An 18,355-nucleotide genomic window follows, 5' to 3' on the forward strand; every position below is an offset into this window, starting at 1 on the left:
AATTTTCTACTTCAAACTGTCTGTTCATGATCACAATTAGAAACTATATGCTACAGTCTCACGCAATGAGTAAGTTTTCCTTTTGAAAAGACCCACTACTTTCCAAAAGTACTATTATGTGAGCACTGCTGATCTTTCATAGTCTCCTCCCAAAGGTTTGGTATAGTCTGGTATTCAGTTTATCAGCTCATAGAACACACAGGGAAAAAAAAGAATTGCAGGCTGCTTGAATTTGTTTGTTTGTTTGTTTGTTTGTTTTAATCTTAGTATAGAATTGGCTTTCCTACAGCAAATATACATTATTAAGTCCTGTGGAAGGAATACGCCCTTTCTTCTGCTGATTTCTTAGTTCTGTAGCATGTGTGCAGGTCCCCCACCAGAGGAAGCCCACTGGAAAGAATGGACGTCCTGCAAAGAAGGAAGGTGAAATGTAGCGGATGTCAGAGCTTTTGAAAGAGCTGTCTCCACCCTCACTGCTCTGTGTGCATGTGCTGCTCTCTTTACCCTGGATTTGCTCAAATTATAGCCACAATTACTTTATACAGCTCTAATTACTGTAGAAGATCTTTGTGGATGTTAATCAGTAATTGAAAGACACCCTGGCAATGGCTCTGTTTCAGGCTGGTCAAAGATTGCTGATAACAGCAACAAACAATTGTTTAGCCACATTACTAGAATGACAGCAGCTATGTATGCAGAAACAATGAAAAACATACAACACAGTAAAACACAGACATTTTCTCATATGTTACACAGAAGTTAACATTTTGAGATCCACATGGAACATTTTGAAGGACTTCTCGTTGAATAAGACACAATTCATAGCTTTTAGGATTTTATGTATCTGAGAGTGCTGTGTCTCCTAGTCTCTGCAACATGACCAGTGCCTTTGCATGATGTGCTGTTTTGCTGTTTGGCACAGTGCAGTGGGGGGTGGGGGGAAGGCTACACCTAAGCCAGAGCTCATTTTTCAGACCATTTCAGGAGTTCCCTTCCAATGATTGAAAGCTAATGGCCAGCTAAGATGAATCTTGGCATCCAAACAATTTTGCACATGAATAAGTAAAGGATTCTGCACAAGGAAGAGAGCAGGATGTTATGTGTGTTCAAAGCATAATGCATAATGCAGAAAGCAACACTCTATCATTGAGAATGAGGTGAGAATATGGTTTGTAAGTAAGTCTTACATTCACCTGTGTTATAGGGGAGTGTGTGTGTATATATCTGTGTATACTCACCCACACATATGTCTGTATATGTATTCACCTCTAACTGTGTAATACTTCTTCTTTACAATATACAGTATTATATAGCTGCAGGCTAGGATTTAAGGAAAACAGCTGACAAAAATAAAAGTAATTGAACCCTAGGCCTAGAAATCTTACTCTTCATGGCTTGCATTTAATTTGATTCCATTTCACTACTTTTTCCCGACCCTCTTCTTTTGAAGGTTCGCCTTTTAACTGGGTAAGACAGGCCTACATGAGATTCACAAATTACTTTTATCACATAGCCAGTGGGGCACAGGCATGTATCTACACGGCAAATATTAAGAGGATAGAAGACACATATTAGAGGTTAGAAAACATGCAGTATTATCAGAGAGAAATGCTAGGTGACAACTCTAGCTCTAGACAACAGATGAAACTGGAACAATACATAAGACATCAGACTCTTGCAGTGTACTGTGCTTGCGATGAGTTATGAGTGCTGTCCATTAGCAGCAAATAGCTTCAACTTGCTCAGTCAGGACTACTGGTAAAAACTGAGTGGCAGGTGGTAAATGTCCAAAATTAGAAAGTGGGAGGCTGAGCAAAAAAGCAGATCCTTAGGATTGAAGAGAAATGAGCTTACATGGCTAGCTGTGGAGAGAGTGATGAAAGCCAGCCTGCCAGTAATTTCTCTCTCTCACTTGCAGATTGATGTGTCTGGCTACAGCTCAGAAGTGTTGATGGCCAGAGTAGGGGCAAGATCTCTACAAATCTTCTCGGTTACGTGGCATTAAAATATATATTCATGAATACCCTGGGTGGAAAGGACAATACTTTTGTGTCAGGTCATCCTCATCCAAATAATTTTGTTGTTAAGTAATCTCCAATCTTTGGTTATTGGACTGTGTACTAGCCAGAAGCAAGGAATATGTTCTAGACCTTTGTCAAGTAGGGAACATTGTTTACCTCAGAAAGCAATTACACCTGTATTTTTCCCCATCTTCTTCCTAAGTATTTTGGTCCTAGTAAATGTAGCTTGTGTGTATGTTGTGGGAGGACACTGCCAATAATTACTGCTTTATTCATTTTCAGTTGGACAGGATGTACCCCAAGGGCTAGAAAGCATGGCTACATATTACAGGCCAGCGTCTTTGGAGATAATTCAACCTACTATCAAATAAAAAAAGTAAATCAATCAGCCCCATTTTGTCTTTTTCCTGTTTCTGACATGCTAAGTCTCTGCATCAAAGAAAGGTCCTGAATGTGGATGAAGTTCTATATAATAATCTTACACATCTAGAGTAGGACTAAATATTGAAGGATCGTTCCTTTGCAGGAAGAACTAGGGTATTTACCACTGCAACAAAAATAAGGAATGCAGGTAATGACAATGAATCAAAAAATATTTTGCATCATTTGGCTGAAATGATCAACGTTAGAAGAAAGCAAGTGAGCCTGATTTCAGTATATGGACTGGTTGTAGATTGGATGAGGGTAGTTGAAAGTAAGGGGGATCTGCAAGTAGCATTACAAACTGGTGCTTTCTATTTAATTCAGGTTCTGAACTGAGTTCCAGATTTTCTGGCTACCATGTCTCTGCTAATTCCACATCACTGCCTGATCTCTGTCTTGCCTCCAAACTGCAGGCAAGTCTGTCTTTTCATGCCGTGTTTCCTGAACTAGCAGCATTGGAAAGTATTAATTCAGATAAATACCTAATATTTTACAGTGAATTTAATGAACAAGAAGGCAGGAAATGCAGAGGAAAAGCAGTCTCTCAGATGTGTTTTTTCTGGAATATGATTACCAAACATGTGTTTTCTTTCAAGACTGCAGAGGAAACGGAGCATTTCTGTTTTCACTTCTTGTGTCTTTGACCCCCTGAGTGCAAGGATTTATTTTTTAACATTGTGATTGAAATTTCAATTGCATTTCCAGGCTATTAAACAGGAAACATGGCTTGTAGGTTGTATTAACATGATATTATCTTGTTTAGGTAAAGAGGTGTGACTGGATGGAAACGTCTTTCTCTGACTAATGAAGATCGTTTTAAAACTCACAATGGGGAAGAGAGATAAAGCCCAGCACACAGAAGCTCTCCATATGATGGGCTGAGGACTATATTATATTGCTAAGAATTAGAATCAGCAGTTGTGCCTCAAGAGCAGTTACACAATGATAGGGCTCTACAGTGGTAGAAAAAGAAAACAAGAACAGAGAACAACATTGCCTCCAAATGGAGCTGAGCTAGGTGCACAGACAAGAAGATTCCCCCATGTCTGCACCCACATCAGAAGGAACCCAACAATGGCCATTGTGAAAGGAGACCCCTCCTTGTATTAGTTCAGCCTTCTGGATATGTAGGGAAATGTGGAGTCTGGCTGCCTTAAAAGGGTGAGATTGTCTGAGGGACTTTTGAGTTTGCTTTCCATCTTGGTTTAAAAAGGGATTGCCAAATTGCAAAAGATATGTGGCAAACCTTTTTACTGAATGTTACTATGAAGTCAGAAGCAAGTGAGAGCCAGAGCAGTGAGTTTTGACTTTCTTTAAGATTGGCCTTCTGGTAAGAAAAGTAATTTGGGATGGAATGAATGGAATGGCATGAATAGAAAGAGAGCAGAGCTTGAGTTAGCAGTCTTACTTTGCCCCACTTTTCTAAGATGGTGAACAAACGGTAGACTACTGGAGCCTTCAGGAACGAGGGTTAACACTTTTTCACCTGTGTCAAAGTTTTGTAGTATACACCTCTGGAAAGGCACTGGCTAAAATCAAGCATAGAGGAAGAAGGCTTCCCAATATACGATTCATTATCAATCCCCTTCAGCACCCCAGAAACCATGAACAGCTAGTCCTGGTTCCCTTGCTAGGAGTCCGTACTCATCAGTCAATGCAATACATACCCAATGTTGTAGCGCATGCTTCCAACCAACAAGGTGCTAACATGAATATAGCCAATCATCTGGTTAAAACATACAAACACAATGAATAAGATGCTTTCAAGAAATAAGACTCTGCTAAGTCAAGCTCTACTGTAAGACAACCTGTAAGGAGTAAAACTAATTAAAACAAAATTTCTTTGACAAAAGTGAAAACATGTGGTCTCTTAGGTGGACAATTTTCAAATTTTAAAGTAGTTGACCATAATGGTTAATACTGTTTTAAATGCTGTCAGTCTTCTCTGTCTTCAGGGGCCATTGTACTTTTTGGCATTGATGTCATTGGGATGAGCCTTTCAGCTTTACAGGAGAAGAGCACTAGATCTTATATCCCACTTAAATTTATACTGAAAGGAGTTTATTAAAAATAAATTAGTAGTCAGTCAGTTCAGTGACCAAAACAGACAAATAAGTAGTTCTGATTACATGTATTTGATAGCTCTCATATACAAATGTTATGAAGTTCGATTTTCTGTGGTGTAGCAGGGTTCTAAATAGGCTACTAAGTGATTCTTTGTGTGAGATATAAGTGAATAGACACAGAAAGGAAGTGTAATTCCTACTGTCCAATATTTATTATCTGAGATTGCTTTGGAAGCTGCAGAAAAAGACAGATTCACTAAAGACCAGCCAAATCACTTTTGCTTATAACTCAAGTAACATTTGTGTTCAGATCTCCATAGATTAAGTATTTCTGTTCCAGCCTGTGGATTGTACCTATCTAACCAAGTATTTATAGCTTGAAATTGCATTCACTTCTTTTGTCTTTATGAGATAAATCTTTACTGCACTCAAGCTCAAACAACTGATTGTTCAAACAGCTTTGATGCTGGCTTGTGCACTAGTCCAAATCTGTTGAGCGAACTGGCTCACCAGTTAGGAAGATTCTAGCTTTAGGTTTTGGTTAATATGTTGGAAATGCTTGTAGGTTTTTCTTTCTTCATCTCTTCTATTTACTTTTTCTCCCCTTTCCTACCCAATATTCTTCTTTTTTCCTTTTCCTACCTTAGAACTTTGACTCTAACCCCAGACCATGCAAGGTCCATGTAGTGGGGAATTTTGTTCATCTTTACTCATTCCTGTTGTTGCTATATTCCACTTCATCCAGAGTTAATCACATACTTATGATATAGTCAGGATTCAGGATAAGAATGAACATTAAAATCAGCATAATTTTACATGTAATGAGATTTTAGTGTATTAGCTTTGAACTGTAGCCCTCAAAAGTTGAACCTTATTTTACTGTGGCCCATTTCCTCCACACTGGTCAGGTGGCATGAAGTGTTGGATCTAGATGTTCTTTGGAATTACATACAGAGATGGTCAGAATACAATACTCTTAAGTGGACAGTGCACAGCAAGACAATGTAATATTTTACCATTGCTGTTGATATTTACTTCAAACGTACAGAGGCTTCAGATTTCAAAATAAGTTGTGCAGTAAGTACAAGGAGGTGGACACATGTGAATGAATGGCACAGAGAAACAGGGCTCAAATATAATTCTCATTGGAGAAAACAGCCTTGAAAAAATATTAAGACTATGACTAGTGGACAAATCTACAGATGCAAAACTAAGGCAAAACTTTCTTTTGACATAGTTTAGAAATTTAAAGACCTGTTTAAGTCAGATTTAAATATAAAGTATTTAATCTGAAATATCTGGACTCTTTATATTGCAAAATAAACACGCTTCCTAAACTTTGTTTCTTACTATATCATATTTAATTTATCAACATAAAAAAACATATTTAATTTATCAACATAAAAAAAATGCTCACTAGTTTTCCATACTTATGCGTTTTGTTAATTCAGCCACTTTTGTTATTTGTTAGTAGCAGAAAACCACATCTTAGGCTAACATTTTGCTGCCACCATGTGTAGCACAGGCATTTGTTAATAACCAAAAATATGTAACTTCTAGAATCAGTAAATTAAACAGTGAACTTTAAATGTAGTGAATGATCTTCTTATGTGGACTTTTACTGACTCTTTCAATACAGCTAAGACAATGACTGACACAGAATGCAGTGACAGATATTACTATCCAAGCTAAGTTCACATACATGAGCAAGAAAAAAATTAACGAAAAAAAAAATCTACCCTGCTACACGATGACCTTATCTGAAAGCCTAATTTCTTTGGCAATGATTCAACCACCTAATAAATGTTTTCAGACATGATTAGAAATAACACTGATAAATTTTCCCTTGTGTTTTATACTAAATTTGTTCTTTGAAACTTGAAACTGCAGATAGTTCATCAGCTGATACAAGTTGTCTTAGCTCCACTGAAAGCAATGCCAGTTTCTGTCATCAAAGGATTTGCCCCTTCTGTCTGCTAACTTTACAGATGTATTTCTACTTAGCTTTTAATGCTAACATTTTAAAGAGATCCCATAGCCTTTTGCAGAGCAATAGGACTGGTGAGGAACTCTTTACTGTAATCCAGAACAGTCCACAGGATATGGCTTAGAAGGAATATATTTACTACCATTTACTCTCTATCCCTGCACTTGGTCTAATGAAGACATTACCACTCCCTGCAGCCTTGCCATGGTTTCTTTCTTAATGGCCTTTCACAGAGATATTTGAAAGTGTTAAATGGTGAGATATCTCTAGAACTATTAAAAATCAGCTGAGAAAATGATTATGTAAAGAAGTGTATAAACTGTGAAAATAATGAAGGTGTTTTTTATTATTGCTTTTCTTTGTTTTGATATTATTTTAAAAAAAATCTTTTGAGATGTTTTAATTACATTATACTCTATATTAAAGTTATGACCAGACTAAATTTGCTAGGTAGCACTCTATAGCCACATATTTTTATAACCATTCTGTGACAAAGAAAAACATATTAGAAATGTAAATATCAAACAAACTTTTCTGAAAGCATTTTACTTTTCATATAGTTCACTGGCCTGATTCTTCCTTTATTCATACTTACAACAACATAAATACTTGCATTGATTTACTCCTGGATTAAGACAAATTCACTGTTTTAAAACAGCAAAAATACTCCAGATGCCACAAGTGAGAAGAAAACAATTTTTTTCTGGAAGATCAGCAGCAAAGCATGAAAGTGCTTATTTTGTTATTCTCTTTGCTGCTGACCCATATGGGCTTTTCATCTCCCTGCAGTAGCTGGCGCCTTCTCCTCAGCAAATATGGGGTGTAGTTGCTGATCTTTACTTTAGATTGAATCTACCTAAAAAGGTTTCTCAAGAAAGAGGCATTGCCACAAGCATTTACCATCTAAACATAGCCGCAGAAGGTCAGTATTCTCAGTACTGATGTGGTCTGTAGAGTTTCCTGATTAATGCTGCATGCATTGATACATGTGCTATTAACATTCTCTGCACCAATACTGCTAAGTAATTGACTTGCATGACTGTACTGTTACAAAAGCTCACAATGCCATGGCCAAATTTAGCATGTATTTTTAAATAATATGACTTCTTGCATTTTAAATATCTAATTATCAGTACGGTTTTTTACCTTCCTGGACATGTCACTGAAAGTGCTTTAAGAGGTAGCTTTGCAGTTTGAAGTTAAGTGGTTTTGAATAGCAATGTATGCAAGCAAAGAAAAGCGAAATTTAGAACTTTCATAGCGAGGGTTCTAAATCTCTGCCACTCCAAAGTATCTTTTGAGTTTGATTTCTGATGTCTGAGCACTCTACTAAGTGTTGAGAATCTGAAGCCTTTGCACCATCAATCAGGAGACTTGACATTTGTACGAAGAAGGAAACAAATAGTGAATGGCTTTTTCCAGTTACATCAACACCTGGGTTCTTGTGTCAGGAAGCCGAAGTCCTACAAGACCTCCACATACTAGAACAGTAGAAGCAAGGAGAATAGGGATTGCTTTGGTGATACCAACAAGGGAACCAAATATTAAGTTTCCAAGTACAGCTGCTGCTTTACATAGTGCATTCAAAAAGCCAAAGCCTGTTGCCCTAGAAGAGAAAACAGAAGAAAGTTAAAAAAATGGGTACAAGAGTAAAGCCTTTGAGACAAATCCTTAGTGGGAATAAATCAGTATAGCCCCGATATCTTAAACAGAATTTATGCCAACAAGATTCTGTGCCTGTCTTTATAATACTAAATCAAAGCTCAGCTGCTACAGCCTTTTATTGAGGCAAATACATTCTGCTGCCTCAGGGACCAAAATGTGAAATGAATGACTGAATAGGTAACTTTACACCTCTACAGTAGAACAAAAGACTTGCAAATGGTATTCAGTAACACTTAAAATGCTGGATTGTGAGACAGGAGGTGGGATTCTTTTGAGAGCAACTTGGTGATTTGGGAAAGAAGTCACCAGAATAAAAGGATGATCATCTTGGGGTACGAAATAGAAATGGATTTCTTGCAGGTTGTATACATATTCAACCAGTGCTTTTTCAAAAGGCTAATGAGACCTCCAATAATAATGAATGTTTGACTCTTAGAGCTAAAGAGAACAGGGCATAAAAAAGCCCTGCTTGGTGCAGAAGAGATATCTCAGAAACTTTGGAAAAAAGGGAAAGGAAATAAATAGATTGCCAACAGAAAGTATGACCGAGCAGCTCAGAGGGGCTTTTGCATTGTGGTGGTGTGATTTTAGTAGTCTGGATTAAGTATTTTAGATGTTTGGTAACCGATGCATAGATGTATTACTCAAACTGACATCATTTTAATAAATTGTGTTTTGACATGACTGTATGATTCATGGTTGCAGGAATAACCTTGTCCTAAGCCTCCTAAAAAAATATCTGTACAATAGTAGAATCTCTAACATTTCTCAGATCTCTTAGAAGTGAAAGAGAGGACTATGCAGAGCTCACACTGTGCTCACTGGGGTAAAATAATAAGAATCAGAAGGATTTTCAGAACAAAGTGTTTCTTTTTTGTTACTATGAAATACTGCCATTAGAAGGAAAAAGCCCCCAGTCCAAACAGCAGGGATTAACAGAAATGCTAATGGTCTGAGTGACTAAAAAGAGCCCTAGTTATTGTACTGAGGTCACATGTCAAGGAAAGGAAAAAGTCCTGTGCCCAGCTGTAGCCTGAATTCCTAGGAAGTAAGTTTGAGAAACTTCTACTGGAGATCCTAAAGAGCAGCCCAGAGAATCAGCTTGAAGTAAGCAGACTTGATCCCAGCTGAAAGCAAGGGTGTAAACTCTCAATGTTCTTCACAGAACTATTTTTTGATTTTGATAACAGCAGACCATGGTATCAAGGGAGAAGAGATCCTCTCCCTCAAGCAACCAATGGATATGGGCACAGCCCAGAGTGTCACTAGTTCATCTCTTCTGCTCTTCTGGAAATCTGGCCGCTGGATCTCAATAGTGTTGATCAGTCAGGCCCTTTGTTGTCCTACACCCAATTCTTATACTGGGCGAGATACAAAAACTTCTGTCTAGTGTATAGGATATAGTGAGTTTCATCACTGTCCATGCCCTGACTATCTGACATGCTGTGCTTCAGAATTATACCAGTCCTGGTATATTTGAGGACCTGAATGAAAAGAATGGTGAAGGTAGGTCTAAATCCTTCTGGTATATTTCTAAATCACTGTAGTTTGCTCAAAGAAGCTGAACTCTAGTTAACACACAAAGTCAACTCCAGAATCTGAACAAGATTCAGAAATGTGTTAATTTGAAGTAATAGTACTTTGACTGTCAAATTCTTAAATCACTTAAAAGGATGTTCGCAGAACAGAATTAAGACATGGAACAGACTAGTTGTTAATATACCCTCAAAAAAGTCTTTTTCAATTAATGTTAAATATTCATTTGCCCATGGCTGCAGACCAAAGTCAAACCTCTTTTCCTAAAACATCATGGACATAAAATCAGAAGAGCTGATACTTACTATTCCAGTGTCAGCTCTGGTTATTATGTGCCTTTTCTGACCCCAGGACAAAACACAAATTAGTCTCTTCTGCTGGGTGATTATAACCATAATAAATTTATTATTAGTTTGGCTATACGGCTCTTGCAATTGACAGCAGTGTTTCAATCTCTTCAGAATACCTGGGATTTAGCAAAGTAATTTTGCCTGAAGTAATCATAATTCCTCTTTGTGCAAAACCTGGCACCCATCCAGATATTGCGTGACAATAAGTATCAGCAATATCTAAGGAAGAAGAGACAGGTCATTCTGATGGCAGAGCAGAAACTACCCAGAAACACTGTGAAAAAGCAAGCAGAAGAGACTCAGATATGCCTCCTGAATGTTCAAAGCCCTTATGTGTTTGGTTTTTTTTTTCTAAATTTGATTAAACCTGCAGTACTTCTACATACTACTTATTGCCAAGAAAAGCCAAACATGCAGATCCTGGAGATAACCATCTCCAAAGTGACATGCTCTGCTGTCTAACAGTGCAGAGCAGTGAGGGCTTCCTGAGAGCACAACGCTGAGAGCTGATAAGGAAACTTCGAAAGTGTTGCTTGTGAAGCTTTCTGAAAAAGAAAAATCTACAGCAGCTCCTTGAAAATGCCTTCCTCAGAAGAGAAATGATAAAGTTAAAACTTCCCCATTTTAAGGAAGACTTTTGGAGGAATCAGCCCAAAGGAGAAGTGGGAGATGCACTGAAGGAAGCAGGAAAGAGCCACCCTACTGGAGTAATCTTTCAAAGCCTCTGAGAAGAAGATCAAATCTATGCCACAGAAACATCTGTACTACAAGGGCAGATAAAGCAGAGCATCAGAAGAATATCTGGAGGAAGCTGACCAGAACAGGGAGAAGCTCCTGAGAGGGAAGGAGCTCCAGACTGATGCATCTTCTAGGGTGAACGAGAGTGCAGATAGGAAGGACAAGCACAAAGAGGAAAGACTGTGGTAAAATAGACTTTAGTGCAAACAGGTAGGAAGAGGTTAAAGACAACACAGCCAGCCTGGAAAACAGAGTTTATGTGATAGGATAATAACAGGCTGCATCTATTTTGAACAAGTTAGGGAAGAAGGAGAGGAAAAGAGTCAGAACTGTTCTAATTTCAGCCTCATTTTTGCACAGAAAGTATTTCTAAAGTTATGGTGGTGACTGGTTGTGATCAGTGTCTGCGCATGTAAATACAATTTCTTCAGCTGCCAGTACTGATGTAAAACCAAACTTGTCCCCAAATAACAGTAACAGGAAAAACACAGTGTTCACATAGAGAAAACAGACACTTAGTCATGAACCGTCTCAGTATATTCAGAGAGATACCAGAACTCCCCAAAGAATACATAGATCTAGCTAAAGCAAATTTGGATAGATAGAGGCAGGAAATCTTTGGAAAGACAATAGCACAAAACATATGGGGATGCTTTACTTATATTCAGTGTTGTTTTATACTGCTTTATAAAGGTAAGCTGTTTCACAGATGCTATTTGCTTATACCTAGTTGTAACAGAAATCTGAACATAATTTTCTGAGCAATTTGGTCCATTTCTTTTCATGTGCTGGGCTCTACAGATAGCACCTTAAGGGCTGCCACTGTGATCTAGATCTATTATAGATTATATAGCCAACATTGCCTTATTAAGGTTTAAAGTAATTTTGTAAAATAGTATCTCTCATATCTGAGCAAAATTAAGGTAATTTGTTGGCACTGAAAACCAGTTCTGCTTTGTAAAACGGACTTACTCAATTTTTCCAGTTGTAAGGGGTCATTATTAGACTAATCCCATTAATGTTATCAAATTATAAACAAAGAAGAGAAAGACAAAGTAAGCCCATTTTTATATCCTTTGGCTGTCCTGATGACAGAAAATAAACAACTCAGCAGAAGTGCAATCTTTTGCTCTTTAAGCAGTTTTCAGGCATGTCCTTTTGCCTAAAATATGCACATCATTGGCAGGAACAGTAAGATTTTTACAGGCTTAAGTAAAATGTTGTTGCGACCTGTACCTCAAGGTTGTTACTCTTCAACCTTCTGCCTTCGTATCCCTCAATTTTAATACTGTGTTTGAATGTGAATTTGTTGTGTACGAATAGTCAGAACAAAGTCATTGAGCAAACTGTTGAGCTCTAGGGATAGCAAATTCAGACTTGTTGGTGTTTAAACATCTTTCTCAGAACAGTGTTTGTGATTCAAATCAGCTAAAATCTGTATTAATTCATGCCTTTATAATTAATTGTACTGAATCCAGGGAAGTAAAAATAGCAGGCAATAAATATGCTGCAATTCACATATACATAAACGAGCATAGTCTTCTCTTGCAGCACTAGTAGGGTTTTTGCTACAGTGTTTCAGGAAAGTGCTAGAGTGTATGGAAAGTCTGCAAATGATCAAAGATATGTGATGTGTCATCTCAGCATCATGAATGAATTAAGTGAAAAATTCCAAAGCTATAAGGCCATCACTATATACACCAATTTCCGTTCTGTTGATCAGTTACGGGGCAAAGCACTGGCACAAAAATGTCTTTTTGACTCCATGAGCAATCCTTATTACTGGCCAAGGGAGTCTGGCAGCAAGAATCTTTTGTCCAGCTAGAGAATGCCAATAAATCTTTCAGACACATCAGTAAGATAATGCTGTTGAATCAATTTGGGATCGCCTTAAAAAAAAAAAGTTACAGATTTTAGTACTGGTAGGAGAAAAATGTGAAAGTCCTATAAAAGTGTCAGGTCTGAGAGAAAGCTGGATGTTAGAAAAAAGGAATTTTCCCCAATGTATTTTACTTCCCTTGCTGAGAAAGCTGCGACAATGAAAACCACTTAGCTTCTTTTTACCCAAGCCCCACATAAAAATGGCAAGAGTCCAAACAGTTAAAAATAGAGGTATTATCCAAGCCTTTAGATTAAAAGAGCTTGTTTCCTGGTTGCCACATATGCTGCTTCTTAGACCAGGTGCTTATATTCCTACATAAAATACTTCAGGCCCACTTCTCCATTGCTGATAGTCAGAGCACTACAGGACTTCATTGTCCTGTAATGGAGTGCTACTAAATGTGTAGCACAGATTTTTGATAACCTTCTTGCCAGAGCTAATACTGAGCCTGTCCAACACTTTACAAAAAACTCTGAATATCGCATTTGTGGGTGCTGTTAATATGCAAAGGCTATGAAAAGAGAGTTTCTGAGTGTACTATGGACAATTTTCTAATGTCCAGACCTTTTAAGATCTTTTGAAAAATGAGTACAAAGATGCATATCATAGCCTGGCCAATTACAGCACTCAGTATGCAAGTAAAACTGTGGAATTTGCCTTCCTGCCTGGGACTACTGCCTAAGGCATTGCATAGGTTCTGCATGTCATGCCTTAAAAACATTAACATGAAATTTCAGCAAAATGTTGAATGACATCCACAGGATGGCAGTAGAAAATAGCTGTTAGGAAGTCTACTGTAAGTCAATGACTGCTGTTATGACTCAAAAGAATAGAAAACTTCTCTTCTGATAGCCACAACAACAAAAAGTTGGACTTAAGATACCCTGTGAATGTTTATTACTCTGGGGATAGATTCTCAGGGCTCAAGAAGACGAGAAAAAGATAAATATAATGAACTGAAGATAGGTAACTTACTTCTTAATTATGACCAATCCCTTGTGAACTTATTTCTGAGGTATTAAAAAAAGGCAAACCAGGATGACTTCATTTTATAGCACACCTTGAATTCTAAATATTCCTGGCCAAGATTCAAACCCAGATGTCTGGCAGCTGTAGTAAAACTGATGAATTGTTGGTTATCTGATGCAATCTGACCTTGATTTACTCTGCAGGAGATGACCTATTTCTATTCCTATTTCTGTTTAGGTTTGGCTTGTTTGTTGTGTCCACTCCTTGACAAGAGTCTTGGCTTATAAAGTTGGTGTTTCCCAAGTTAGTTCACAAGAAGATATTTATCATTTGTGTGAAAGTAATGATTGCATTTTAAAGTCATAAAAATCTCCTAAATGTTACTTCTTCAGAGAATTTTAACTCTCTTCCATTCATATTTATATTACAGGCAGAGCTAGGAAACTGTGCAATGTTATTGCAAGCCCCTTGGGCACACACATTACAACACAAGCCATAATTACCTCATCGCACAGTATTTTTTTTCCGCATCACTCTGCCAATGCACAGAACAAAGAGAGCTTGAGGGGTAAAACATATATGTAGTGAAGAACACTTGGTTTTCCTCATCCACTGCAGAAGCTGGAAGGTGCACTGTGAATAAGGCTGGGGACTGCAAGATGAGAAAGCAGTCTCGTGGTTAAGGTAGTTGAGTGCTGTCAGGAGAAAGGATAGAATCCATGTTCCTGCCGCTGATTTTGTATATGATGCAAGCAAGTCACTTAAAGCTAACTAAATGCTCATTAAGTATGCATTTCATGTTTTCTTAGTGTTCAGCTTAGCACCTTCAGGTTTGTGTTGCTGAAATGCTGAGCACTTACAGCTGCAGTGGAAGTTATACTTTCAGCCCATTCCCTCTTCTAAAATGCTCAGTGACTGGGATTGCCAAATTGAGCACCTAAAGTCTGTTTTAACAATGTCTTTTTCCTACGTGCCTCAATTTCTACATCATCTCCTTTCAAAGCAGTGTTTGGAAAATATGGAAAGTTTACGAAAGAGTAAGAAAGCACTCTAGGACCACCCAAAAATGTTCGCAAGACGTTTAAGATCTCTCCTTCAGAGCAGAGCTTCCATGGCTATGGAATAGCCTGGTTTGGCCCTCAAGAGGGTCATGACCAACCAAAGACTTTTCAGAACCTGCTGACTGCTGAGCAGTCCAGAATAGCACAGGCCATTAAGAAGATAAGGCAAAAGACAAGAGAAAAGGTGAGACAAAAGATGAGTTCATACAAGTTCTTTACACTGTGGAGCTGGATTAATTAACTTGCTTATTGGAAATCAGCTAGTTTATAGCTAGTCATCATGAGTGTCCTTTAAAATCTGTGTCTTGAAAAGTAAAAAAAAAAAAATTATCAAATGATTATTTGTTACCACCACGTGTGTCATATGGAAGACAGAATCCTACCTATGGCTAACAGTAGTAACATATCTTCACCTTTTAACACAACGTTGTCAGCTACCTGAGAACCATTTGAAACCTATACACTTTCTAACAGCTCTTATTTTACCAGTTGTGCAAATTGACTGAGATTTTATAAAGAATATGCAGGCAAAAGATATGCTACAATGGCATAAAATTTGAAAGTAGTCATCAAGAATTTAGGACAAACCACATAACTACCTCAAATCCAGGCATTAGTAAATTAAAATGTAAATAGGTAGATGAGTGTGAATGCATATGGAATCCAAATCTGTTAAGATTTTGAAGCAACCTTAACTTTGCCCTGCGGGCAGCTGATGAAGAAGAAACTGAAATGTGTGCCGTGTACCATATACACTGCACATTTCCAAATTGCTCGCCACACCCCTACCTGGCAAAAAGCCAGTATGATCCCTAAATAACCTGGAGTACAATTTATGAAACACCTTTTGTACTACCCTGCATGATACTGGCAAAGCCCTGGTGGTTTGGCAGCTGGCCGGTCTCCAACAGGAGTTGTGCAGGAGGAAAAGGAGCGCCTGCCCAGCCTGGTCTCTTGTGCACGGCAGCATGAACTGGCCTCCTTCCACACACTGTTATTCCAGCCCAACCTACAATTGCACTTTACTGCCAGTTTGTGGTCTTTTCACTGGTTGAGAGTAGGAAAAAAGTACATATTGGAATAGTAAAAGAGTGACAGAGTGAGAAAAGTTGTTGCACCTAGATTGCCTTTTGAGGGGAAACTGGAAGGCAGTTTCAGGACCAGATTCACTCTGGATGCAGCTTTAAAGTACAAGAGGACATCAGCTTAAGCATGAAGGGCCTCATATGCAAAAACAGCTCAGGCAACTTCATGTGCCATATATGCCTGGAAAGGCTGTTCAGCCCTACAGCTACTTGCAAAACCTGGATATTCAAGTCGTGCCAGGCTATGGTGATCAGAGGAGCCTTAGAAGGAAAGACAGGACTGTCAGAGGTGGGCAATGGTGGCTGTTAAACTGTAGCTGGTCTGGATAAAAAAACATCAGGGAAAAAAGTGTGGGAAATGATTTTCAAATAGTTCTATAAAACATGAAGAAGCTTTGCCCTAGTCTAAAAAAAAACATGTCTAGGAAGTGACTTCTAGAATTGCTCATGTCCTTACAACCCATCTGGCAATAACTGGCAGTGATGGTTCCATCGCTTTTGGAACTTTGAAGAAAAAATCTCATCTACAGTATATATCAGCAACGTCTTTCCTGGCACAGGTAGACTCAGCCTATCAGCCTTTTTATATCAATAATATAAAGTGATAAGTTTCCTATCTGAATTGTTGCAAAAAACCCCAACAACCCAGTTGCAAGTAAATTTCTGAGGTGGAATTCAGACAGCTATTATTGCACACATAAGCTTTTTAATAAAGAAAAATGGGGAAGAATTTGCTACAATCCCAAAGCTAGCAGAAACTATTAAAAACAACTATTAGCTACAAATACAGAGCTCTAGAATAGATATCAGCTACATTCCTTCTGTCATTCCTAGTAGTGATGATTAGTTTTCCTTCCATTAACATCAATGACTTTTGCAATTATTTCTCTTTAGTTCATTTTAAGACAATATTTGTGGCTGCTACATTCAGGAATACCAAAAAGATAGCTATTTCTACAGGATATTTATTAGAATTATATCACAGAGTTTGGATGATGGAATAATACTTCCCAGAAGAACAGTTTACTGAGGTGTAATAAAAACAGTAGTGCTTAATATTAAAGCTTAGTGCTTTGGATTCATAAGTAGCCTAGTGTGGTTATTCGATACAACCACAACAATGGACATCAATTTCTTGTGTGAAGAAGCATATATTTTAAAAATACCAATGAAAAGAAAACAGAGAAGCCAATCTACAGTCTTCCTTTCCTGATGGACAATACTAAAGCCAGTTGCACCTCTGTCCAGAAATTTAGACTTGCCTGCAAGGCATCACACATTTATAAACTGGAAATATTTTTCGCTGTATTGGAAACTTCTAGTGAATGACATAGTGAATAGCACTGTGACAGGAGAAAGGACACACTGTCCTTTGGCAGGAATCCGGGCAATTCTATATAAAATTTGTTTAAGGAGGGGAGGGAGGAGAAATATCCCAGTCTATTCAAGAAAATCCTGCTTCTACATTTTTACACTTGACATACAACAGCATATGACTTGACTGTTTTTCCTTCAGTCCATTAAGTGACATAAGATCAGCACTAAAAAATACCCTGTATCTGAAAAAACCCACCATGTCGTCTAGTAGCAATGCTTGCAGGACATGAAAATTGTCCTGAGCTTTCCTGCAAGAGCCATGAAAAGTCAGCTGCAGTGCCCAAGACATTTTTATATCTGCTTAATGCTGAGTATGTACACTCCTAGCAACCCTGCATACAAATTTGTAGCAGACTGATTTACAGCTCAGCATGGTTCAAGCCCACAACCTCTTCCAGAAGATGCTGTTCAGCTCCAGACAGCGATTTTTATTATCATCCCCACCATTTCACAGCCAACAGACAAATGCAGCTATATTGCTATTTTGGACCAACTACTGCCTTCATAGCCAGTGGCACTAGGGGAAACCCAGAAATATTCCATTGCTGTTTTCAGAAATACTACTCGTTAGCTGTGTTTTAAATGAGAGTAGCAGCTAGGCCTTCTTTTTTCATATGAAACTACATTTGTGGTATTTTCCTGATTAGGTGATATGTGATGCAAAATACATACGAAATTGCTCAAAAAACCCCCTTTTTTCCCCTTGCTATTCATGACAAGCTTCAGCACAGTAAAAACGTTATCACCGTAAAGCTCATACGTAACTGTGTCTATTTACCATTTCTGCTGCTACATAGAGATAGTGTCAGTGAGGTTAGAGGAGGTGTATCTGCACATACCTTCTGTCTGTGGGATATAGCTCCACAGTAATGACATCTAGAGAGTTCCACGCTGAGATGGTGAGGCCGTTGTAGAGGCACAGCATACCTATCATCATGGATTCACTGGTCCCAAACCACAGGAAAAAACAGCTGATGCCAGAGAGAACCATGGAACCACCTAGGTACAAGACAGGTGAAACAAACACAAAGTGGAGCTGTATTTAAAGAATGATCTTTGTTTGCTTTTTCTAATGTTTCTATTCACACAGTGTAGCTAAATAGCTGACCAATATATTTGAGTTAAAAGCTACAGAGACCTCCTCTGCTGGTAAGACCAGTCAGGCAGGCAAATGTTGTAAGGGGCTCAAAGAAAA

At 38.1% G+C, this 18,355-nt stretch overlaps 1 protein-coding gene across 1 annotated transcript in view; it reads right to left on the reverse strand.

Moving 5' to 3' along the window:
- Positions 1-7,919: 7,919 nt before the first annotated feature.
- Positions 7,920-18,355, reverse strand: part of SV2C (synaptic vesicle glycoprotein 2C) — a gene marked incomplete at both ends in the record, with an annotated part of 80,793 nt that continues 70,357 nt past the window's right edge. Inside the window, 2 exons of the mRNA XM_082336064.1 lie at positions 7,920-8,103; positions 18,000-18,159. Of these exons, the coding sequence (XP_082192190.1) occupies positions 7,920-8,103; positions 18,000-18,159 (344 nt within the window). The remainder of the gene's footprint in view (positions 8,104-17,999; positions 18,160-18,355) is intronic.

The sequence above is a fragment of the Platalea leucorodia genome, assembly GCF_965183815.1.
Source record: "Platalea leucorodia genome assembly, chromosome: Z".
NCBI lineage: Eukaryota > Metazoa > Chordata > Aves > Pelecaniformes > Threskiornithidae > Platalea > Platalea leucorodia.